This window comes from Sinocyclocheilus anshuiensis, unplaced genomic scaffold, assembly GCF_001515605.1.
Source record: "Sinocyclocheilus anshuiensis isolate Anshui unplaced genomic scaffold, SAMN03320099.WGS_v1.1 scaffold229, whole genome shotgun sequence".
In the NCBI taxonomy this organism is placed as follows: Eukaryota; Metazoa; Chordata; class Actinopteri; order Cypriniformes; family Cyprinidae; genus Sinocyclocheilus; species Sinocyclocheilus anshuiensis.
This window is the reverse complement of record NW_015537957.1, coordinates 94,645-120,833: the sequence shown is the minus strand read 5'-3', so window position 1 is coordinate 120,833 and position 26,189 is coordinate 94,645. Positions and strand designations below refer to the sequence as shown.

The 26,189-nt window shown below is 35.4% G+C and overlaps 1 protein-coding gene across 1 annotated transcript in view; it reads left to right on the top strand.

The window, feature by feature from the left end:
* The window catches only part of LOC107665964 (alpha-1,6-mannosylglycoprotein 6-beta-N-acetylglucosaminyltransferase B-like), a 101,369-nt gene that overhangs the window by 52,267 nt on the left and 22,913 nt on the right, over positions 1-26,189 (top strand). Inside the window, exons 7-10 of the mRNA XM_016457052.1 lie at positions 2,012-2,085; positions 5,724-5,891; positions 7,387-7,551; positions 12,442-12,611. Of these exons, the coding sequence (XP_016312538.1) occupies positions 2,012-2,085; positions 5,724-5,891; positions 7,387-7,551; positions 12,442-12,611 (577 nt within the window). The remainder of the gene's footprint in view (positions 1-2,011; positions 2,086-5,723; positions 5,892-7,386; positions 7,552-12,441; positions 12,612-26,189) is intronic.

Here is a 26,189-nt window from a genome sequence, read left to right as displayed (position 1 = left end):
CCGCTATTTGTACAGCGAGCGCCTCTGTAGGGTTTGATATCTCTAAAGTTTGCCAACAGAGTTTGGTGGAATTCCAGCAGGTTTTTAGCGAGCATATGTGCAAGCTGTGTGGGAGGTTTATTTAAACTATTAATGTAAGAAAAACAGAATTCTTACTTCTGCTCTGCCATTTGAGCAGAATGCTTAAGGAGTCTGCTCAAACTCAGCTTACTTTATGAGAACTTTTATGTTGAAAAAGAGCACTTTGTGTTCTATTGAAAAGGGGTTTTAATGACTTTTTGGACTTTTCTAATTACAGGTTCTTTTGATCTAAAGTCAAACATCATGTTCTTAGTTTCCAGTGACTGTGCCTGTTCACAATGAATGTGAAAATATGACAACGTGACACAATCCCAGACAATAAAAATGTATTTGGTCACACTTTAGTTTGGGGGCAAGTTCTCACTATTAACTAACTATAACTACAACTTTTGCCTCAATAAACTTCTAATTTGCTGCTTATGAACAGTTAGTTTGGTAGTTGTTCAGTTTAGGTATGGGGTAGGGTTAAGGGATCTAAGATATGGTTATAAAGAATAAGGCATTAATATGTGCTTTACCAGTACTAATGAACACCCAATATGCTAGTGATAAGCATGCTAATAAGAAACCAGTTAATAGTGAAAATGGGTCTCTCGATGTGTTACTATGCATTTTTTAAATAAAAAATACTGTACTATAATTGGTAATATTGTGAAGTGTTATTAGAAATGTTTTCGATTTGAATATATGGTAATGATTTAGTATAGGCACCAATTCTCACTATTAACTAGTTACTTAATAGCATGCCTATTATTAATATATTGGCTGTTTATTAGTACTTATAAAGCACATATTCTGCATGACCATATTCTACATCCCTAATCTTACCCAATACCTAAACTTAACATCTAACGTACTAACTATTAATAAGCAGCAAATTAGGAGTTAATTGAGGCAAAAGTCATAGCTAATGGACTGTTAATAGCAAGAACTGGACCTTAAAATAAAGTGTTAATGAAAATATTTTAAAATATAATTTATTTCTGTGATTGTAAACCTGGATGTTCCGCATCATTACTCCAGTCTTCAGTGTCACATGATCCTTCAGAAATCATTATAATATGCTAATTTACTGCTCAATAAACTTTCCTATTATTATCAATGTTGACAAATTATTGAGCAGCGGAAAAAAAATAACTGTTTTCAACACTAATATTAATAAGAATGATTATTAATTATTAAGCACCAATAATAACTGAACACCACACTTAAAACTTAAACTTAAAACCATATTTAGCTGGTGAAAATACTAGTGTTCTAATAATTTTGGCCACCACTGTATTTTTGTTTTTTAAAGATATCTGAAACTGCAAACAAAAGAGATTTCAATAGGCATTTATAAACTTGAAAGTTTAAGGAGAAACAAGTGCAGGATGTGGGAGTGAATCAATGTTTCATGTGTGTACAGAACACATGGAGTCACTGGATGTATTCCGATTGAAAAGTTCAAGGGTGTTTTTCGGCTGCTTAGTATCTTTTCATAATCAAGCAGAATAGCCCATAATTCCTTTCTCTGTGAGCATGCTTGATGGATCTGAAATAGCCTGTTGTACAAAGAACAACCTCTTTCTTCGTTAATTAGGCTGACTGGGACCGGCTACCAGTGAGAGATGGGAGTTTATTAATCAAGGCGAGGGGATGTTTGCAATTTTATGTTCCTTTTTTCTACCCAACTGAACACAAAGCAGTACAGAGCTCTTAACAAAGCCCAGAGCAAGCATTATGCAGACAACTAAGAGGAACGAGGGCAAGAAGCCGCTTTCATAATGCTTAATAAAGGAAGCTTAAATAAAGTTGAGGAGATGGAAGAAGATACAGAGGGCTCTCCCAAAGGCTCATTAAAACCGAGAGCGTTTGGATCCCACACTGAGGCTACTGTACTGTGGAAGAGTGCTGTCAGACTGTGACTGCCTGTCCTTTTCATCTACAGGCCGAGATGGAGTTACAGGCCAGTGCGAAGTCCCGAAGGATCCCAGGTACCCGGATTGCGCTAGTAAAGTGGATGTGAGTTGACAGAGATTTCTCTCACACTCCTTTATGTCTGGTCTTTTTATTTCTTGGTTGCCTTAGGTGTGAAAACATTCCATTTGTTGGGTGCCAGTGTTTGCCTCCACCTATCTGTTTTTCTCTGTTTCATTGATTGATGATGTTGTTGTTTTTTGTTGTTGTTGTTTTTTTAGATGATGTCTCTTTCCTTTGTTTGTTTGAGTACAGTTTGTCCTCTCTCTTTTTTTTCTAGAATCAGACCATCCCAGACACTTTACCAAAACGTGCTCAGCCTTTAAGCCACAAGAAACTCAGAGTGCATTCACAAAATGTCCCCAATAGGCTTTAAACAATAAATACAAGTAAAATAAATGGTTAACTCATGTTCTGGAAGAAGCGTGGGTTTGAAGAGTGATTTTGCAGGGAGGGTGGAATGCATGCTTTCAAAGCTAGCTTGCTATTGCTAGCCTCTACAAAATCACCCATTCTACCTTTAAGACACCAAATAAAAAGTTAATTAAACATTGAGTTCGCTGAGTGGAGGGTGGAATGCATGCTTTCAAAGCTAGCTTGCTATTGCTAGCTTCTACAAAATCACCCATTCTACCTTTAAGACACCAAATAAAAAGTTAATTAAACATTGAGTTCGCTGAGTTGCTTATTGTTTATATTTCTAGCAGAATAATGACAAATGTATTGTGAATATTGGATACATCAGCTGCAATCTGGGTTGCATTCATGGTGACTGAAGTGATTTTGGATGCAGTCTTATGGTCCTTTCACTCCAGTGTGAATAATCAGTACAAAAAAAGATGCAAAAAAAGTAAAAGAAATACTACAGATTTTTTTTTATGGTGAACATCCCATATCAGAGCTTTTGGTGGCAACTTAAATCTGCTGTTGTCTTTGTATTTCACGCTTTTAAGCACAAGCCTGAAAATGACTTATTAAATAAAATGATTGCAGTTCATGAGCTCTTTAGTCTTCGTGAACTTAATGTGTAACCTGTGGTAAACAAGTCGTTTACATAAATACTCAGCAATCATTCACACTTTTGCCCTGTGTGAGACACACCGTTTATCCTCATTAATCTTTTTCTGTCTCTATTTTGCACATACTTACACTTACCTACATGGACATTCTTCTACCACATATTTTACATTTGCATATTTTCCCCATTGCATTAAGAGAGTTTTTATGAAACAAAATCTTGGCCTGTCAAAAGTTTAAGATAATTATGATGCATTTAATGATTTGTATTGTAGTTAATGCATACAGGGGGGATTTATTAAGAATGAATTGCTCCCACTGAAAGCTGTTTATTTGCGTGTGCTGTCAGCGCTGCTTTAGCCCCTGATTCACTAAATTAATTATGCAGATCAGAAAAAAGCCTGAAAATCTGTGCTGAGTGCATTTTACACAGTGCAGATCTCACAACTGCCTCGGAGTGCTGTATTGCTATATTATGGAGGCAGACCATCACATCCTGACATTTTTGTTGAAACCGTTTTTTGTTGTTGTTGTTTTTTGAAAAGGAATCTTTTGTAAGCATTATTCATGTTTTTACCTTCACTTTTTATTCACTTTTCATTAAAACTTATATTGCAATTCATTAGTCAAATAAGAAACCGGTTCTAGGGCTGAAATACAGTGCACGGAATTGCAATTGTTTGCTGCATTCACCTTACCTTACAAAACTCCTTTGCATGGTGAGACACAACAACAAAAAAATTGTTTGGCAATTCATTGTACTTACATTTATTACTCTTATACTACTACTAAAATGTATGAGCACATAAAATATGTGCAGATACAGATAAGAAACCATAAAGGGGTATGTTTCAGCAGCTGTGTCCAGCAATAACAGTTTCAATATTTCTCAAAATGAATGTAAACACTAAACTTTATGAAACAATAATTAAATAATACATCAACTAGAGTTTATGGACTTTATCTCACTTCTGTATGTCCCCACATGCAGCAGAATGACAATAAAGCTCAACTTGACTTGACTTGACTTGACTTTATTTACTGATGTTTTTGCTGCTAAACTTCACTAATTAAATCCCACCATACAAAAATGCAAAACATTTTGTGTTTTACTTCATATTTGGTGTGAAAGGACTGATAGAATTGTACACTCTGTTCAGTCGGTCACTCAGGTCTGGATTGATTCGAATAAGTATGACGCCATCCATCATCCATGTGAAGTTGTATGGATGAGAGTTTCTGTAAGGTCAAATGTTTGTTCAGCAGTCCAAACAAATCCTGAAAACAGCTAAATCAAACCAATCGTTGCTTGCAAAGCATATACTTTTTTTTTTTTTAATCAGCTGGGTATGAAAGCACTTAAGAGTTCAGTTTGCTATGCTCTTGTAAAGGTTTGCTGAGGCATTGAGGTGAAGACTGAACTCGGCACATATATAAGACCCTTTGACCTGAACTGACTCAACCTTTTTCATTAAAGATCACCATGCTCTCTATCAGGCCCTGATGCTCAACTGGTAGAACAATGTCAAGGTTCCCGTGCAGGGAATTCCACTATATGGACAAAAGTATTGGACACCTGACCATTACACTATGAGAGATTGTTGCACATTCTAAATGCATAGACATTAATATGGAGTTGGTATGCTGTGTCTTAAGCCTTCTTTCTACAGGCTGCACAATTTTAGCAATCCTATAATATCGTTTGACGTTTGATATGAATCTTAGCAATCCTATAGCAATCCTATAATATCGTTTGACTAAATTACGTTTTATTCTTCTATAGTAACGTGCGTCACGTTAAACGAAAAGGGAATGACGAATCATGTTTGGCAGTTGTACTTTTTATGTGTGCTGAAAAAAGTGTAAGCGGCGAAAGAGGAAAGGGTAAGAGCTTGAGGTAAGCAGTTTTATGTTTTAACGCCATGTCGCGTTGATTTCATGTCGCATTTTTATTAGCTGGTCAGTAAACGTGGGTCGTAGCAGCAAACACACTGTGCGGCGATCATGCTGAATTTCTGACACTGTCAGAAAATTATAGTAGGCTGGCTTTGGTCATAAGACTGTGACAATGGCCGTCTTTGAACCTCTCTCACTATACGACACAGGACCACCGATTAGGAGCCACGATCACAGAAATCGCCACGATTATTAATGATGCCAATATTTCGTCTGGGACAGCCAAAACTCGTGCAGTGTATCTTGGGTTTTTGTATACTGAAGCATCAAGATTTCCCTTCACTGGAAGTAAGGGGCCTAACCCCTGAAAAACAGCCCCATAACATTATCCCTCCTCCTCCAAACTTTGCATTTGGTACAATGGGCAGGTAACATTCTCCAGGCATACGTCAAAAACCCAGACTCACCCATCAGACTGCCAAACAGTGAAACGTGATTCATCATGCCACACAATAAGTTTCCACTGCTCTGACTATGGCCTTCCAGGAGCAGGAGTGGACACCACTGCTTTAGACAATCCATCCAATGCTTGGCATTGTACTTGGTGATGTGAGGCTTGCATGATTATAAACTGAAAGGCAAGTTATTAATGAAAACTGTTCATTTGATGGTTCTCATTGCACTCTGTTCAGGTATCACACCTCTGTCCTCTCAGTGAAATGTCAAATTAGTGACAACTTTTAACTGTTACTCATCTCTTAATTTTCTAGTGGATGAGAGCCAGGTGGACATCGGACCCTTGCTACTCCTTTTATGGAGTAGACGGCTCCGACTGCTCTTTCCTCATCTACCTTAGTGAAGCCGAGTGGTTCTGCCCCCCACTGGCCTGGAGGAATCAAAGCAGACACCCCACAACAAGCAGCCTGCCAAAAAGACAGGTGAGTTCCTGAAAGAGTCAATAATCACTTCAATGAATTTATTGCAACAGAGAGATGTAGGAGTTAGTGAAGTGTGATTATGGCTAAGATCCCATGGCTCTTTTCCAAAACCCAATGAGTGCAGTATTGCAGGTATCTTTTACCAGGAGGGCAATCCTAGAACACACAAGTTGTTACCTATCATTCCATATCAGGTTTAATTTTAGTCAGAATTCTGACTTAGTAGGCTGTAGAAAGCAAGGCAGCTCAGTAGGTTTTTAGAACAGGGACTGTGTGAGCAGTATGTGTGTTCTCACCTGGTTAGTTACTATCAGCTATCACAGTGTGTTATTTCAAGTGAGAGAGTTCCAGCTGTTTGGCTGTTATTCACAATGTCTCTAAGCCCTGCTAAGACTGAAATGAGATGTAATTTTATAATTTTTTTTCCCCCTAAGGCATAAAATACTGTAGCATTTTCCTGCCTAGCAAAATTACCTCTGTAAATTCCACACAGCTATTACCAGTATGTGTCTGAACTCTTTTAGAAATACGCCACAATCGCTTATTTTAAAATGACAGTTCTTTCATTTGCAAAACCCTTATTAACCTCAACCCCATGTCCACAGACCACTTACAGTCCATTAATTTAGGTTGTGTTTAAGTACTGCTTTTGAGCTTTTGAGAACTAATCACTGGATTTTACAGGTTTTACATTCGAAAAGAAATTCAGAGTTTAGTAGCGAGTAATTTAATAGCAATATTCTAGATTGGCAGAACAACATATTACTCTGTACCCTTGTGAAAAGAAGTGCACATATTTGTATTGAATGTCCACTTGTAGTGTACTTCAAATATTAAAAGTATATTTAAAAAAGTAGCATACTGTAACATAATATTATTGAAATAAAAGTGCACTTAATGTAAAGTACTTGATTATAATTTTAATTGTAGTGTGTTATTCAGTATTGCATTTTTATATATATTTATAAATATATTTAAATGCACTAAATTGCAACTTCATTATTACAAATGTGTAATTACAAATATATTTAAATACATGGCATACAGGTTGCAATAGAAATGACATTAAAGTATTATTTAGTTTACTATAAATGCTTGTCAGTACATTCGGTATTATACTTTAACCATATTTCAAAGACAATAAAATTAATTATAAAATTACATATGCAAAAAAATAAAAAATAACAGTAATCAGATAACTGCATTTAATATAAATTGAAATAGCACACTTTCATTTAATTGCAATTATAGCATGCAGTTGCATCTGAAAATATTATGTTCAGTTCACACGTCTTTTAAAGTAGGCTATATTATTTCCATAATAAGTACTATTTTTAAAAGCACAGTATACTAAAGTGTACTTGTAAAGTATAACAGTACTTATGAATATATTTGTTTTTTCAGTGAAATAATCCACACTTATTACTTTTTATGGGTACAAATTTGATCTGTACACTTCTTTGCCTGTTTTCTCTAACTTTATCTCTTTCTATAGGCATATTTCCGCTCAGATCTGTCTCTACTGTTGGAGCGGGTCGGCTCGGGCAAAGAATCTTTGAGCTTCATGAGGAGGCGTATGCGCAGATTGGCTGCGCAGTGGGCTGCAGCTGCATGCAGACTTGACGAGCGACTGCGCGGTCAGTACAGAGAGCAGAAGAGGGTGAGCTGTCACACACTGTCTAAAGAAGGTGAATTAAAGGTGCTATAAGATATAATGAGACTTCCTTGTAAAACAAAGACTTCCTTTGCACTATCTGGATGAGATTTTTTTTTAAGTGACATTTGAGTTTGTTATTAACAGAGGAAGTCTGTCCTGTCATGTATTGATTTGGATGCGACTGGGACTTCAAACCAGAAGTTTAGCTGTGCTTATGGTATTTGATGAAGGTCAAAATAAATGAGAAGCGCAATTATATAGCGCAATCACAGATGTTGGTATAAGGATGGGATTAGATTTCTCAGAGGAGGCAACAGAGTATGGCATTTTTGTTGTGTAAGGGTTGTGTAAGAAAAACACAGCCGTATTTGATTTGGATGGTATTAAAATCAAAAATAGGTCTGCAAAACACACATTTACCTAACCTTCTCTGGAAAAAAAAAATTGTTTGAGTAGGAACATTTATTATAGAAAAAAAAAAAGATTAGTAGTAATGTTTGTACCGTTCGCTTTTTCACAAATCAGTTATAAATACGCCTTTACAGACTGATTATTTTCATTTCCTGTCCTAGAGCCAAGCCTGAATGAAAAACGGTGGATTAAATTAAATCAGTCTCACAGCGAGATACAGACCAGATACACACTCTCAGTTCTGTCACATAGAGAAGTGGTTTTCTGTGAAGAGATTGACTGTGACCATGAAAAAGCTGTTTACTGTAGGTGAAGTCTGCTGCTTATGAGTTTGACTGGTAAGTGTAGGATAATTACAGGTGCTTGTGAATATGTTTATGGTGGCTGGTTGCACAGATTTCCCATGTGGTAGTTTTTAATTATGAACTGTTTCTCTGTCGATTTGGCTTTGCTCATGCTTTCTCAACATTCCTTTTGGTTGGTGCACTTTTGATGTCCCTATTGAGTCATTTAACATTCTGTAAAAGCCAGTGTTGGTTGAATCTGCCTACAGCTATTAATGGATATAGATTACCAGATGACTGTGTTTACCATGTGTAGGATGAGAATCTTAAGGAATCTAATTATTTTGGCTTAGAATCAATTCCAATTAATGATCTTGGATCCTTAATGACTCCACAAACTATTATATTGTATTCCATAAACTACAGTATTAAGTACTAAAATAAAATATAAATATTTTAAAATAAAACATTTTGTTTAATAAATATGTCTAAATCATAACCTAAATGTAAATTAGATATATATTAATAAAAGTACCATTTATTACAACAAAACTATTCTTAATGTACAGTATGTTGTATCTTGTCCAACCAGTCGAATTATGGTAACAATTTACAATAAGGTCTCATGTGTCAAAGGTAGTTAATGCATTAACTAACATAAACTAACAATGTGCAATATGTTCGTTAATAATAATAAAAAAAAAATCATCTCCATATTAGTTCATATAGCGCATTAAGTAATGTCAACAGATACAACTTTGTTGTTAAAATGTAAATAGTAAATGTTTTAAAAATGAGATTAACCTGGATTAAATTAATGTTGTAGAAGTATTGTTAACCCTTAGTTCATGTAACTAATGTTGTTAACTAATTTTAACAAATGAAACCTTATTGTATCTAAATGATTAATTATTAAATTATAATGTGATTTTATATGATTACTACTAATAATAATAAAAGTTAATTTAATAATATATTAATGCTTAATAGTTAGTAATCATATATTAATAATATACAGTAGTATAATTAAAACTACTGTACTGTACTGGACTAGTAATGCCCCATGCAATCAAAATAAAATTATACAACGAATAAAATTAATTAATGGCAAAAATCGATATATGTTATTTATTAATGAAAATATTATATTTTAGACAGAGAGGGAAAATAAAGTGTCTGAAGTTGTTGTGCAGCTCATCAAAAACAGTATTGATCATGCACTTGGCCTCCATTCCCATCTATCACTTTATCAGCAATTCATTTTCATTGAGAGTTATTTCATTGGAAAACCACAGTTAGTGAAATTGAGTCCATGTCTGGACTCCAATATTCTATGATATTCCATCATTCAGTTTCAGAGGGAAAAAAATCACTTTTCTGTTAGCTCACTATCTCCAAATATACTCGTCATGTGTCTGTAATTTAATTAATCTGTGATGAATATTGCTTTAAATACATATTCTAAAGCAATGGTAGAAAAATAATCACATTTGAGTGTTATGGTAGTTTGTGATGCTGAGATAGTGCCATGCAACTCTTTCATACTTTTGCACCATGCAAACAATGCTTGTTAATGGCTGGGGGGAAAAAAACCCCACCTAGGATAAGACGATGAGCTTCATGAATCATTCTGAAATACCTTGAAATATTGGAGAGCTGCATTACTCATTTAAGGTACTTTCAATGACATTCACTCAATAAACCCTCTAGATGAAAATAGTAGTCCATCTGTAAGTTCAGTAAATGAACTGCTTTCCCCATAAAACTAAAAATGCACTATCATTGTCTTTATACATACAAAAAAAAGCATCTGGTAGGTGAAAAGATTATTTGCTTATAGACACTCAGTTCAGCTTTTTCAGTCAAACATTTGAACAGTAAAGACTGTGTGATTAAATACGAATAAAACAATGCCCTGTTTGATTCAGGCCTCTGAATCTTTTAGCACAGCCTCTGATATTACTGTTCAATAAAAAACTAACAAACAGAAATTATACAATTCAATCACACATGGCTGGTTTACATATGCAAAGATAGTATATTGAAGGATGAATAGGTAAAAATAAGAATAAATGAAGAGAAAGAAAACAAACAGCAAAATTTAGCCACAGACTGCTGCCGATTAGTGCTGATCCATTAAACCTGTCAGTGACTTGCCCTCAATTAAACATTAAGGCGGGCAACTGTATAATTTTCATTTCTTCACATTCAGTGACATGTTTTATGTGGCCAAACAAAAATAAGTTAAGAATAATGTGGCTTCTACTGAAAATATGCTGTACTTTTAATGTGTTTCTGCCTCCTAAAAATCACTTTAGTTTGTAGCAGTCCTCATTTAGCTGAACTCAATCTAGCCCTCGTCTTCACAGCCAACTTTGCAATTCACCACCATTCAGTTAGACTCATCAATGACAGAACCCTCCTGCTGCCAATAGATAAACATACAAAGTATACTGTTGCTGCATGAATAGGCATACAAAAATGTTGTAACAGATCTAGACAGGTGGAGCTAGGGGAGGTGGAGGGTTACAGAGATATTCATCCCCGAATATGGTGATACCTTTACAAAGCACTCTTCATAAAATATAAAGACACTATAGAATATTCTCATACAAAAATAAAAATAAAATACTATTAAGAGTAACATTATAATGGCAACAAAATTAAATAAATGTTTACAAAAGGAAATCACTGACTTTTATATTGATATTAAACTAAAGCAAATTTTTAAAAGTTTTTGATAACTTTATTTTTTATTATTTATTTTAATTGTTTTATACAGAATATTTGCAGATTTTTTTTTTTATTTCTTTCTGTTAAAAAAAAACTATAAATAGACTTTATCTCATGAATTATATCTTTTGAAGTCTTTAGAAAGCACCATGAAATCATGAAATAGTAATATTTCCTGTGAACATGAAATTAAAAAAGCATTAAACAATTTAAGGGGGTCTGAATACTTTCCGTACCCACTGTATATATATATATTAGTATAACAAACTATAGAGTGCATGTTACATTATATTTCTCGCTTCACTAGCTGGCTATTGTTGCTATATTCAGTGTATCGGAGCAGTTGTATTGATGTTACTCCTAAAAAAAATTATCCGTTCTCGTGGTCTCACAGTGCCTCACCTACATCTCTGTACAAGCTCATACGTTATTTGGAGCTTTTTTTTTTCTTCTTTTCCTGTAGTATTCATACAGACTTCTGTAAGAACACAGCTTTAACGTAATCTTTCGTTCTTTTTGGAGGGTCGTATCTATTCTTTATATCAGAAAAGATTGCAATACTAAAGTAAATTCATACTGATGTCAGGAATAGACACTTAGCAGTATATGTTTTTATTCTTTCATATATGTAGGTTGAGTGCAGCTACTCATTTGAAATTTAGAAAAATATGTTTTTTAGTCAAAAGGGCAAATGTTATCAACATTTTGTGGTGACTGGAAGAACTGTAAATCCAAATAATAAAGTTTTTTCTTTTGACCATGCCTTTATACTTAAAAACCCTGATTTTTATTTTTTTTGCCATTATACTTAAAAGCCCTGATTTTTTTATTGTATTTTGTTTTGCCACTGGTCCGCTTTGTATCTCCTATATCAGACATTTCTTTAGAGACTGAGTGAAATGGTTCCCTTAACAATAATAAAAAAAAAATAATAATAAAACAGTTTGGTACTCAAGTATATTAACACCTCTGAAATATCAGTAAGTTTACAGTTTCAGTTTACAGTGTGGTGCATTTTGCACAACAGCTTAATGCTTTGAAAAATAAATATAAGATACTAATAAAACAAATTTTCTTAATAATGACATGCCAAGTATTTACCAAACTGAACTGAAATTGTGATACAAACAACATCATGAGAAATGTAATCCTTTAAATCCTAGCTTTGTCTGGCTAAGTCTTTATCTAGTTGGTATGTACTCGTATTAAGGCTGTGGATAGTCAAAACTGCTACTTGACTTATTATTGACGGGTAGCTTTTTTTTGTAAAATTAGTATATTATAATTAATTTATCCCACTGGAAACAAATTGTCTATTTTGGTAAATTTAGTAGGTTATAATTCTGTGCTTACAGATGTTTAGTATAATGTGCACAGTAGACATACTATTCTTCAGAAATAGTATTATGTGTTATGAGTAATATAGTAATATGTTATTCTGAACCTCTTTTCCCCCTCCTTTCAGATCCTGGTGCATGTGGGCTTTCTGACAGAGGAATCCGGTGATGTGTTCAGTCCAAAAGTGTTGAAGGGTGGCCCGCTCGGAGAGATGGTCCAATGGGCAGACATCCTGACCACCCTTCATGTGCTGGGACATAACCTCAAGATATCACTCTCAGTCAAAGAACTGCAGGGGTGAGTCTCTTGATAATGCTCTTACCTTATTAATATTCAGAAGCCAAACATTTGCTTTGGTACTATTTATGATCTGATGACCAGTGCAGAGGTGTGCTTCAGTTGCATTGTTTTGACACTGACATTGAAATGTGCTCAGATACACAATGTATTACATATTGTTAAAGGGGCTGTATGTAGAAATCAGAAACTCTTGTTATTAGCGACACCGGTGGCCATTAAGTGAACTGTAGCCAACAACTTAACAACCATAACCCTACTATACTTTGCATGTTTATTTTATTTGGATTTATTTTTAGTAATTTCTTACCTTGCCTAAGGCACAGAGTGACCTAGAAACAACAAGTGCCACTTTAAATTCCTTCATACAGTACTAAGAGTGTATTTCAGCACTATGGACAGTTCCCATATACATACAACAGTCTGGTTGTGTTTGCTCTAGTTAATATGTGAAATATCCCTGAAAGATTTTAAAGCACTTAATTTGTACTTGTCTTGGATGCTGTAGTTTTTCTTAGAGCGGAAGAGAAGGCTATTATGATATACCCTAGGGGTGACACCTGCTTGAATGTGAGCATGTAATCAGTCTGAATTTGTCAAACTGTTGACGAGAAGGCAGTAAGTGTACAAAGTAAACCGTTGAATCATGTATATGAGCTTGGAACCGAATAAACGTTGTGGTGAAGGCTTTGATAAATTGCAGGAAGAAAAATGGCAACGTCGAACATTGAACTTTACTATCTCTGGATGCTCCTAGTGAATTTAAATTAGTTGAAAAACTGGAGCACCATGACAACAGGTATCTGTCTCGCTTCAGGCTGGACAACAACCAGTTTGACCTTCTCCTGAGAAATGCGGTACACTTTTATTTTTATTTTTGTGCAACAGAAGTGTGAACATTTACATGGAAAGCATACCAAAAAAAAAAACACCGCCCATAGTGCTGAAAAAAAAAAAAATCTCACATTGGTTAAGTAAAGGATAATATACAGCCAGCCATCATCAGTACAATTTTAAAGGGAGATCAGGATCTTGTATCAGCCTGAATGGGTTTACTTTGCTATTTTACTAATGATTGTACATTAAACATATGATAGGCTATGCAGTTATATCAATTATATCAGTAGACTATACAGACTATATCAGTGGTGTAAAGTATTGGAGTAAATTTAGTGAAAATGTAGTTGTTGTACTTGAGTATATTTTTGGCTACTTTGTAATTGTACTGAGTATCAAAGATATTAGCAACTTTTACTCTCTAGTTGACTGCGCTTTTGAATATGTATATGTACTCATCAATACATTTGTAATGAGTAATTTCATTACATTTTGCATGACACCTAACTTTTTCTCCAGAAGTTTATTTCAGCTACAGAAGATGTGAAACCGCCATCTACAGAACTTTGAAGGTCTTATGTCTGTGTGTTTTGCTCTCACAGACTGACACTTGTCAACAAGGCTACTTTACACAAATGTGAATGCATTAGCTGGTAGTTGTGAATCGCAGGTGTTTCATAAATGGTATGAGGACATGGCTGAGGCCTTTTTTGAAGAATATTGGTTTACTTATGCAATTTTTGAGTACTTGAGCTTAAGTGAGACTTCAGTGTTTGTAGACATTTAAGAGGCTGTTGTGTCAACCTTGATTTATCGCAATTTTGAGGTGTTCAGTTTTATATGGATTTTAGAAAATAAATATGTGATTGCTCTTCTATTAAATCAACTGTTTCTTGTTTTTCACTGGCATTTCTCTTAGGTATTAAGAACTAGTGCATCTTTGAGCCTGTTCAGTATGAATAAAATACTTAAGTACTGGTAAAATCAGATACTATAAGACTTTTACTCAAGTTGTGTTTAAATTGGTGACTTGTAATTTGTAATGGAGTCATTCTTTCTGTACTTGTACTCAAGAATGGATTTCAGGTACTCTTTAAACCTCTGGACCAAAAGGAGGTTTTTTTTTTTTTGGGGGGGGGATAATGTAATCTGTTAAAGCTCCAATGTCAAGAATATCAATCAAACTGAACAAAAAAAATCACCTTTCAGTTTATTATGCAGCCTTATTTTGTTTGTTTGTTTGTTAATTAATTTGTTCGTTCATTTATTAATTTATTTTGAAAATCTGGATAACATTTCACCTAAAATATTTGAAAAGATTTATGACCTTACACATGCTGTTCTCTATGATAGGGTGCAAAGGCCATTTGAAGTAAAATATTTTTTTCCTAAAATGCTACTGTGAAAAAAACAAAAACTACAGAACACCTGTAATAAGAAACAAATATATTTACATAGATTTGTGAAATCTGGATGAACTAAAATTGTAGTAAAGTATAATAATACAGATGATTGACATAAAATATGAAATGCGACCATGAAAAGGGACACAGTTGTGTGTTGTTACAGTGCCCTCCACTAATATTGGCACCCTTGGTAAATATGAGCAAAGGCGGCTGTGAAAATAAATCTGCATCGTTTATCCATTTGATCTTTCATTCCAAAAATTCACAAAATTCTACTGTATCATTGAAGTAAAACAATTGAAAGTTAAGAAATCTCATGATGAAATAAAAGTGTTTCACCTATGCATGTTGGCCACAATTATTGGCACCCCTAGAAATTCTTATGAGCAAAATATCTCTGAAGAATATTCCCATTCATGTTTATATTTTTAGCACAACAGGATGACTATGAGCATGATTGCCCAGCCATGACTTCCTGTTCCACAGGATAATAAATATGAGTATATGTATAATATACATATATTTGGACACAGGCACAATTTTTATTATTTTAGCAAAAACATATTCAAGTAGTTACAGTTATATAAATATGGAATTAAAGTGCACACTCTGAGCTTTAATTTGAAGGTATTCTCATCAAAATTGGAGGTTAAGGAATTGCAGCTCTTTAATATGTACCTCCCCCCTTTTTCAAGGGACCATAAGTAATTGGACAGTTGACTCAAAAGCTGTTTTATGGACAGATGCGGGCTATGCCTTCGTTATCTCTACATCAATTAAGCAGATAAAAGGTCTGGAGTTGATTCTAAGTGTGCCATTTGCATTTGGAAGCTGTTGCTGTGAACCCACATCATGCAGTCAAAGGATCTTTTCATACAAGTGAAACAGACGATTGTTAGGCTTCAAAAACAAAACAAATCCATCAGAGAGATAGCAGGAACATTAGGAATGACCAAATCAACAGTTTAGTACCTTCTGAGAAAAAAGAACGCACTGGTGAGCTCGGCAACATAAAAAGACCTGGACGTCTACGGAGGACAACAGTGATGGATGATCGGAGAATCCTCTCCATGGTAAAGAAAAACCCTTTAACAACATCCAGCCAAGTGAAGAACACTCTCCAGGAGGTAGATGTGTCACTGTCAAAGTCTACAATCAAGAGAAGACCACAGAGAGCAAATACAGAGGGTTTACCACAAGGTGCAAACAAGGCCAGATTAGACTTTGCCAAAAAAAAATCTAAAAAAGATCAACCTGTACCAGAATGGCGGGAAGAAAGAAGACTCTGAGCTTTTTGAGGGTATTCTCATTAAAATTGGAGGAAAGGTTAAGGAATCAACCTGGTACAGGTTAAGATCAACCTGTACCAGAATGACGGGAAGAAAAAAGTATGGAGAAGGCTTGGAACAGCTCATGATCCAAAGCATACATCATCTGTGAAACATGTGGAGCAGTGTGATGCATGAGCATGCATGGCTTTCTAGTGGCACTGGGTTACTGGTGTTTATTGATGACGTGACAGAAGCAGCCGGATGAATTCTGAAGTGTATAGAGATATACTCTCTGCCCAGATTCAGTCAAATACAGCAAAGTTGATTGAACGGCGCTTCATAGTACAAATAAATGATGACCCAAAACATACAGCAAAAGCAACCCAGGAGTTTTTGAAGATAAAAAAGTGGAATATTCTGCAATGGCCAAGTCAATCTCCTGATTTCAACCCGATTGAGCATGTGTTTCACTTACTGAAGACAAAACCAAAGAACAACAAAAAAACAACAACTGAAGTCAGCTGCAGTAAAGGCCTGGCAAAGCATCACAAAAGAGGAAACCAAATCTTTTGTGATGTCCATGAGCTCCAGACTTAAGGCTGTCATTGCCTGCAAAGTATTCTCAACAAAATATAAAAAATGAACATTTTATTTATGATTACATTTATTTGTCCAATTACATTTGAGCTCCTGAAAACAGGGGGGTCTGTGTATAAAAATGGTTGTAATTCCTAAGCATTTTATGTTATATTTTTGTTCAACCACTTGAATTAAGTATGCACTTCAATTTCATCTTGATTGTTTGATTTCAAATCCATTGTAGTGGTGTATAAAGGCAAAAACTCTGTCAGAGTCTGAATACTTCCAGACCTGACTCTATATGTATAATGTATATGTATATGTGTATGTGTATGTGTATGTACTGTATCGGCTCTTTATACAGAAAATTGACTAATTTTATCCTCATTTTGAAAGCATGGTAGTTTCTTGGGACATTAGGAGAAAGAATGATGAAATAATGAGAAAGAACCAAATTGCCTATCACAGCTATGCTGATGATACCTAGATTTACCTAGCCTTATAACCAAATGACTACAGCCCCATTGACTCCCTCTGCCAAAGCATTGATGAAATAAACAGTTGGATGTGCCAAAATTTTCTTCAGTTAAACCAGGAGAAAACTGAAGTCATTGCATTTGGAAACAAAGATGAAGTTCTCAAGATGAATGCATACCTTGACTCTGGGGGTCAAACAACTAAAAATCAAAACATTAGTCACATTCAAATCTAGACTCAAAACTCATCTGTTTAGCTGTGCATTTATTGAATGAGCACTGTGCGATGTCCGAACTGATTGCACTGTATTTTATGTATGTATAATCATTTTCTATTTTTAAACTGTCTTACATTCATTTTAAATCAATTTTTAAATCATCTTCAAAGTTTTTAAATTCCTTGTTTTATTTCTGTGATAATATTTTTTTTGTATGATTATTTTACTTTATTTTATGTAAAGCACTTTGAATTACCATTGTGTACGAAATGTGCTATATAAATAAACTTGCCTTGCCTTGCCTAGGATGATTAAAAGACATTAGTGAATCAAAATCATGAGTAAAATACCACAAGGTGCAAAGTGAGACCTCTCATTGCAAATTGTCTGGTAATCATTGGATGTGCTTCAAAGGACAGCAAACGGGGTCAAAGTTGAAACTGTTTGAGTGCCGTTACAATGCTTGACTGACAACATGGCACTGGAGGTAATGTTGTAATTCATGGTTTGCTCAACAGTTTAATGCATCGAGCAATGCTGACGTTGAGTTGTGAAAAGGCCTTTACACAAGTATCTGTCAGTCTCTTTTCAGCAGACAGTTCTATCAGCCTCTGATTAATGCTTCAATACTCTAAAAGATAATGCCATTCTCACTTCACCTTCAAAAGTTTAGCTTTTGGTTTTTGCCAATCTTGTTAACTGTCAGGCCTGAATGAAATGTGTGAAAATTGCCTTCAGTTACAGTTTTTGTGTTTAACTTGAAGACATTCTTCTTTAATCTGTTTTGTCAGAATATATGAGGCTGCTGGAGTTAATGCTCTTGCTGATCCATATCTCTGACAGACTTCAATATGTTGCTTTGAAGTTGGATGAAATGCAATTTCTATAGTCTTTTCATGAGAAAGAAAAATGAATTCCTTTATTATGATCTGATATGTCTATAGATTGGCCTGTGAAATAGTGAACCGCCTATATGAGTGCCAAAACACTAATGTACTTTATAAATTCTTTGCAGTGTCTAGTAGAATCACTCTAGGAAACTGGCTGTGTTTCTCTGTTGCTCAAGATTGCTCTGCTCAGATTCGCTCAAGAAAATTATTTCTACACATAAATGGCTCCCCATCTCTTGGATTTGCCAACAAACAAACCCCTAAGCTTAGCAGGGACCTGAGCCATATCTATAGGGACCAAAATATCACAGGCTGTTTTCCAAAACCCAGTAAGTCTTCTAAGGCAACATCCAAACTAAAATAGAACGGTGCTAAATCCGAGAGATTTCAAAAGAGTTTGTTGTTAGCATGCTTTTGATGCAGTTCTAAATTCCCTTTTAACGAATGTCAGTTGACTTGACAGATATATTTTGCAATGACTAGTTTGAGCATGCAAGACCAATTCCTATCTATGTCAATAACTCACATTTAAATAACACATCAGCAACAAAATCTGATATGACCTGTCCCATAATGTTGTTTCTTATGCTCAAATAACATAAAAAATGGGAAATGGAGCTGCAGTGATGCATTGACTTTAGAAATTGGTGACTGGCAGTTTTATCTAGAAGGCGGGACTTATTCTGACATATTGCACATTGCAGCTTCTCTCATTCATAGTAATATGAGTGAACAGTCATGGTATATACAGTCTTTGGCGATATTCTACATTGATAACACATATGTGTATTTTTATTTGGAAGATATATTTTTTTTTAGAGAACTTGCTCAGCTGCGGTAAATCTTAAAATGTTTAGACATTTAGAAAAAGTTCTTTTATTTATTTATTTATTTTTTTTAATGATTTTAAATGAATGTAAAACAGCTATGCTAAAAATGTTTGCCATGTTTTTGTACGCAACAAATGCTTTCCAAAAGAAGTTCTCTTGGAGACATGTGTGCTACCTGGTTATTAAAAATAACAAATAGATAGCACACAAATATTAGGTTAAATAGTGATTTTTTTTTTAAATTAGACTGAACTGTGTGTATATATATATATATATATATATATATATATATTTCTGTACTGAATGAATTCTAAATATATTTCTAAGGCAATCATCCTGCTTTAGCCACCATTGTTTAATGGATATCATTATTATTACTATTATTATTATTATTATTATTATTATTATTGATTGATTGAACAAATTCTAACTATATTTCTAAGAAAATTCTCCCCCTTTATCATTTTTGATAGATAAAAATATATAATTATAATAATAAAAATAATATATATAATATATTTCTCTATACTGAATTAATTCTAAATGTATATTTTAATGGAATTATGGATTTGTCACACTTGATCTATTATATTAGATTAGATTTAGATTTTGTTTGTCATTTTTTTCCTTAACTTAACATTTATATGTATTGAATAAACTCTCAATTATTTTTTATTTATAACTTTTGTGTATTGAATTATTTATTTTTTTATTATTATTTATAATTTGTATGTATTGAATGAATTGTAAATTTATTTATTGGGGAATTCTTCCACTTTTTCCAGCATTTTATTTATTTATTTTACAGAGCAGGATGCAGTGCATTTCTGAAATTGTCTTCCCCACAGATGATACATTTCTGTCTCAACATTTGTATTTTTTTTTTCTTTGAGAAGACAGCATACTACAGCATACCATAGTCTTCACACTATGAAGTGCTATGGAACAGAGCCACATAGACTTGTGGCATAGGCTCTTTTGAATTGGGCCAGTAGGAAACTGCCTAGTACATCCTAGCAACTGCATAGCAACATCTTAGTAACAACCCAGAACACCGTAGCAACCACCCCATCACCTCTATATTTGTTCACAGCAGAATAGTCCAGAATTAGTCCTGATTGTAGCACAGTATCTTCTGACTCTCTGAACTGATCAGACGCACACTCAGCCTCGCTGATGAGTCTCACTAATGCAGCACGCTCTGATTGGCTTTCCCTCTTCACTGCAGACTTTGTGTGTTTTCTCTGTAGGGAATAAGCAGATGTCTGTTCTCCAGCTGTTGGAGATGTTTATGATACTCTCTCCTCCACAGCAGCTGCTGTCCCTCTATTCTCATCTTTATTCCCGCTGGCTGTGTGCTGTCAGTGTCAAAGCAGAGCACAGATTCACAGCAAATACATGAAACACTGATGCTTCCTTTCAAAAGCCTAGCACATGCTACACGACAGAAGCTTGTCGTCCTTTCATGTTTTAAAATGTCATGAAACTCCCAGATTCAGCACAGGTCAGTTCTCACCAAAGATATGAAAATGTAAAAATGCGTGCCTGAAGCTGTGGAGTGAAGGGAGAAGATATTATTTTATAACCTCTGTTATTGTCTTATTACATTTTAGCAGAGATAAAAGTGTTAACATTTGCAAATGCATGCTGCAAATCACAGTTGTACACAGAAAATGCACAGATATATATTTTTGTAAGCTCACAGTATATTACAGACATATCTGTAATTTTGTATTAGTAATTGTAGTATTGCTATACTATTGCATATATATTTCATATTTAATTTAATTTAATTTTCATTATAATTTCAAATATAAATTAATTGAATTTTAATTTCATTTAATTATTTTTTTTCAACTTCATAATATCAAATTAATTTTATTTTATTTTCAGTTGCAAACAGTAACAAAATCTTTTAGTAATTTTGTTATGTGTATTTTTATTACATTTTATGTTTTATGTAATATTTTGTAAATGCATGCTTCAATAAAATGTACAAATATATACCAACAATTTACAGTACATATATTATACAATATATTATACACTTTTTTATACTATTAGAATATTTACCATTGTTACAATTTAATATATTTTAACAGATTTAAGTGTTCATATTTGCAAATGCATGCTGTGATGAAATGCACAAATACATGCTAAACATTTACAAATGCTATGCACATTATCCCTATACTATTATATTAGTTGTTCTTTAAAAAAAAAAAAAATTGTCCTTATTTTAATGTTAGTTAAAAAGTTGCAAAACGTAAAACATTTGAGTAAATTTGAATGTTTTATGATTTTTCCAAAAAAAAAAACATATATTATATACATTTTGTAAGCTTACATTACACACATACACAGATCATTTTGTATCAGTAATTTTATGCACAAATACATACTGAACTGTCATTGTGTGATGATTTCCAGATGTAATGGTGCTAATCTGTGAACACGATGACAGTAAGGATGAATAGTGTTTGCAGTGCTGTGTTTATCAAAGTCAGATCGCGTCATGTTTTAAACGAGCAGCAGTCCACCTCTCCATAAATCTAGAAACTCTCCCATAATAAATTATTCATTCACAAGCATTTCAAAAGTGTCAGTTGTTGACGGAAAGCCTGTCTCTCTGTCAGCTTCGAGGAAGAGCACTATATTTTTACACCATGCAAGCCAAAACTTGTGACCTATGTGTGGTATAAAGTATCTGAAGTACCTGTCAAAGGAAAAGGTCACGTGGAGTCATGAATAATTATGACAGTCTTCTCATAGGATGAGGCAATAGAGCCTCATGAATAATTATAAGACACTGCTGACATATACAAGAACATACTATATACATCCTGTGATGTTGACTCAGTCTGCATTTCAAACCCAGAAGACAATAAATAATTCTGGAAAATTATTTCTGAGCTTTTAAGATTAAAAATAATTGATGCTGAAATAATTTACTTATTTTTTAATGAAAGTCGTCATGGATTTTATTAGTCACTGGTGATGCAATGTGGGCATGTTTAGAAATGCAACAAAGTTACTTTATGCAAATGAGCAGTGAGGCAATGCAGCAACTACCAATAGGAGCTGAAGACATTAAAGCTCATGTGATCTGTCATGTGATAGTTAAGTGCTGGCACAATAGATACGTTTTTGTTATTGTGAGCAATTCCAGTATTATGATTTGTCTCTGCCCACATGTAGCGCTATGTTAGAGCTCTGAAATACTTTTGGGTTTCGGGTCGGGTTCGGGTTCGGGTTCGGGTTAATGTTTAATGAATAGCTTCGGGTTCGGGTCGGGCTCGGGTTTATAGCTAAACTAAAACTATATGCAGTAGGCTATGCTGCTTTCATAGACGCACGCACACACACATTATTGCACATAACAATGACAACACAGCACGGAAACTTTTATTAGTAAAATAGCTTCGACAGGCTACTGACTCGCAACATTATATTTCTCTGCAATGAGGGGGTAAAATCGTTGTTTTTGAAGTAACTAAGCCTCATTGCTTGTAGAGAGAGACGCGCAGACGCAGGTTCACATATGCAACTTTCATCCCTCTCTCTCTCTCTCTCTCTGACCGTTGCATGCAATCGTGAAATACAGCATTTTTTTAAATTGGCTATTCGTTGTGGGGGAAAAAAAAATATTTCAGGTTCGGGTTGGGTTCGGGCTCTAAATGTAACTGTGCCGCACGGGTCTGGTCAGGACGGGTCAGACGATCAATCTCGGGTTCGGGCTTCAGTTTAAAGCCCGTGCAGACCTCTACGCTATATTAAAAATAAATAATTATAAAATTAATCTAAGACAGTGTTGTTTTAGGCCCTGTTTACACTAGTGCATTTTTGTTTTATTAAAACTGTGTTTTAAAATGAAAACGATCCTTGTCTACACTGGCATTTTCACTGCATTTCAGAAACAATCTCCGTCCACACTACACAACCGAAAATGCATGTCACATGACCATTCATGCAGGTACAACACTGAGCATGATGTTATTGTTTACACTGTCATCAAGCATACGCAGAGTGAATGTGGGCAGCCACACCATCGTTTTCAAAAGTTTCCGTTTTGGTCCATTTACACTGGAACACAACCACGGAGTTTTACATTAAAATGGAGATTTTTGAAAGTCTCCATTTTCGAGGTTCGAAAACGCCAGAGTAGTGTAAATGACAAGCATAACCGTAACAAAAGTTATGCATTTTAAAACAAAAAATGCAGTAGTGTAAACAGGGCCTTAGTGTTGTTTATATACTGTAACAGTTTTTATTTTATTTATTGTATTTAGTATTTAGCTTTTATATAGTTTTTTAGTCTTAATTTAATCTTAGTTAAGTTACAAAAAGTATCAAAAGGTTTTAGTATTTTTGTTGTGTGATTTTATTTCTTTTTAAATATATATTTGTAACTATTTATTATTTTTATAATTGTATTATTATTATTATTATTGTTGTTGTGTTGTCATTGTATTAGTTTTAGTAATTTATTACCAGGACAAAATTTCTACTTTTCGGTTACATTTTCAAAATATAAAGTTCCCTTTCTAGGGAACACATGTTGCGTCCTCTAGTGGACACTATGGGGACTGCCACCAGCAGGACCTGTGTCTGAAGCACGTGTGAAACAATTCCAATCCTAGTAGCCCACGCAGTCCCGCGAACACATCGCTAACTTTTGTCCACGGGATCCAGATACTCTTTCTCTAGGGTCATCTGATTCAGCAGATAATGCTACATTGAGCTCATCTGGTGAAAGTAAGGACATAGATGTGGTTGGCGATGGATATGAAAGTGTGAGCACTGAGTCTTCCCAACCTAGCTCCAGTCCCACATATGGGGAAATGTTAGAGGTAGTGGCACGCACTAATAAGAGGCTCAATTTAGTCTGGTCAGGACTTTCAGGCCGATCATGACATTCCTTCTCCCAGGAGTATCCCCTTTCTTCCCAAACTCCACAAAGAGTTAATGAGATCGTGGGACAAGCCATATTCAGCTTGGTTGCATCTTTTCAGCATGCAAACTTTGCTAAAGTTGAGGGCACCTTCTGGGTTTTTCGGCACCTCCGCTGAGGCGGTGGTCGAGAAGTTCAGAGAGGCGAAGATGCAGTCCACTGCCTTTAGGAAGTTCATTCTCTGCTGTCCCGAGTCTTCCTCTAAAACATCTGAGGGGGCTGGTCCATATCAATCTGAGGATCATAGGCAGGATCAGAAGAGTAGCTTTGCCACTCATGCCCCTCCTCCCTTTTTTAAGAGAAAGAGAGTGGATCTCAGGAAGGTGTTGGATGAGAAGCGTTCCTATTCTAAACCGTGCTCTGATTCTAACACTTATTGATGCTTCCCCACCCCCTTGGAGTGTTTTTAGACCGCTGCTTACATCGGGCTCTGAGGCTGGACTAATCATGTTCTTATGTGTTTCACTTGTCGATGAACCATTGACTGATGGTCTGGTCTCTCCCTTGTGATGTGGGCTTTTTTAAAGTGTGTTTTTTATTTTTAAAGATTTATTTAACAGTCTCCACTGTTAGGGCTTTAAGAAGATGGTCTACCTCCTTTACCCCTTAAGCTTAAGGTAGTAGAGGTGCCACTCCCCCCCACCACCCTTCCTACAGGGTTTTTAAGTGGGTGGTCACACTGGGCCCTGCATGCTGCTTTAGCTCATTCTAACATAGTCTTCTGCAGATATCTGTGTTATTTGCTTGGTTAATGGAATGTCCCTCCTCTTTGGCTTGGTTCCCCATTTTTGCAGAGTTATGTTAGTAGCCCCAGGTGTCAGTGGCTTGCCCCCTTTATGAAAGGTTCAGTGTATGTCTGACACTTCTCTTGGTGCTCTCTCACCAGGTGAAGATAGCAATTTAGCACCGATGTGGCATGACTGAGCCGGTATTCCTTTCCCCATAGTGTCCGTTAGAGGACGCATTGAGAGTTCCCTAGAAGGGGAACGTCTCGGGTTATGCATGTAACCATGGTTCCCAGAGAGAGAATGAGACTCTGCATCCCCTCGCCATGCCTAGGGCTTGTCTGCTTTCATGTCTCCTTCAGACAACCAAGTTAGTGACATGTTCGGAAAGTGCCCTCTTATACTTCTGGGCACCTGCCTGTGATGTAAAGGGCTACGTGGGCCAATGGGATTGGAATTGTTTCATACATGCTTCAGAAACTGGTTCTTCTGGTGGCAGTCCTCATAGTGATGCGTCACGTTCCCTCACAGGGAACCATAGTTACATGCGTAACCTGAGACATTTTTCATCAAATGTTTATGTTTTATTTTATTTCAGATTTCTATTAATTAATATAGTTAAAATAAAGCAATAAGCCCCAAGAAGCCATGGTTTACAGTGCATTTATAACAGCTAAGGGATGTTGTTAGGCACGACGCAAAGCGGAGTGCCTACAACCCCCTTAGCTGCCCAACGAGTCCGACTCTCTAACCATTAGGCCACGACTTCCCCAAACGATAAAGATGTGATTTGCAGCTTTTTGCGCACTTTTCGTAATGTCATTAGGCTATAGCATTTTATTTTAAAAATGGAGAGCTTCCTTGTGCTAAATAGGCCTGCCCTCTACTAAATATTTTTCTAGTCAACTAGTCGCACGTTATATTAAATTGATTAATTCCTCCAATCGGCCGGCGCTCTACGGACCAGAACCAGCTGCCTTCTCCAACACAGCTCGTTAGCCATCATCCTTGTCTTCAGTGTGGTCGGTTATTCTGTCACGAATACGGGTGTGTGGAGGCAGGCAGGACGACGAGGACGACAAGGATTCCACTAATGACATTTATTGTAGACACAACAAGGCAGGTTCAGGTAGGTGAGACACACACTCGGGGTAACATTAACAATAACCGCCAATGCTCAGACAGACAGGAACTAATATGTGGTGGATAATTAGTGGCAGACAGGTGAGCACAATGACGGTGATTAACTAATGATAAGACGGGCTAAACCAACACAAGTGGAAGAAACCACAATAAACAGTCCACAGGGGCGTTACACATGTAGGCCTATGCCATGCCTCATCTTATTCGTTTTTGTTAATAACGTTTTGTAAGCTAGTTTGTCATTGAATCTTA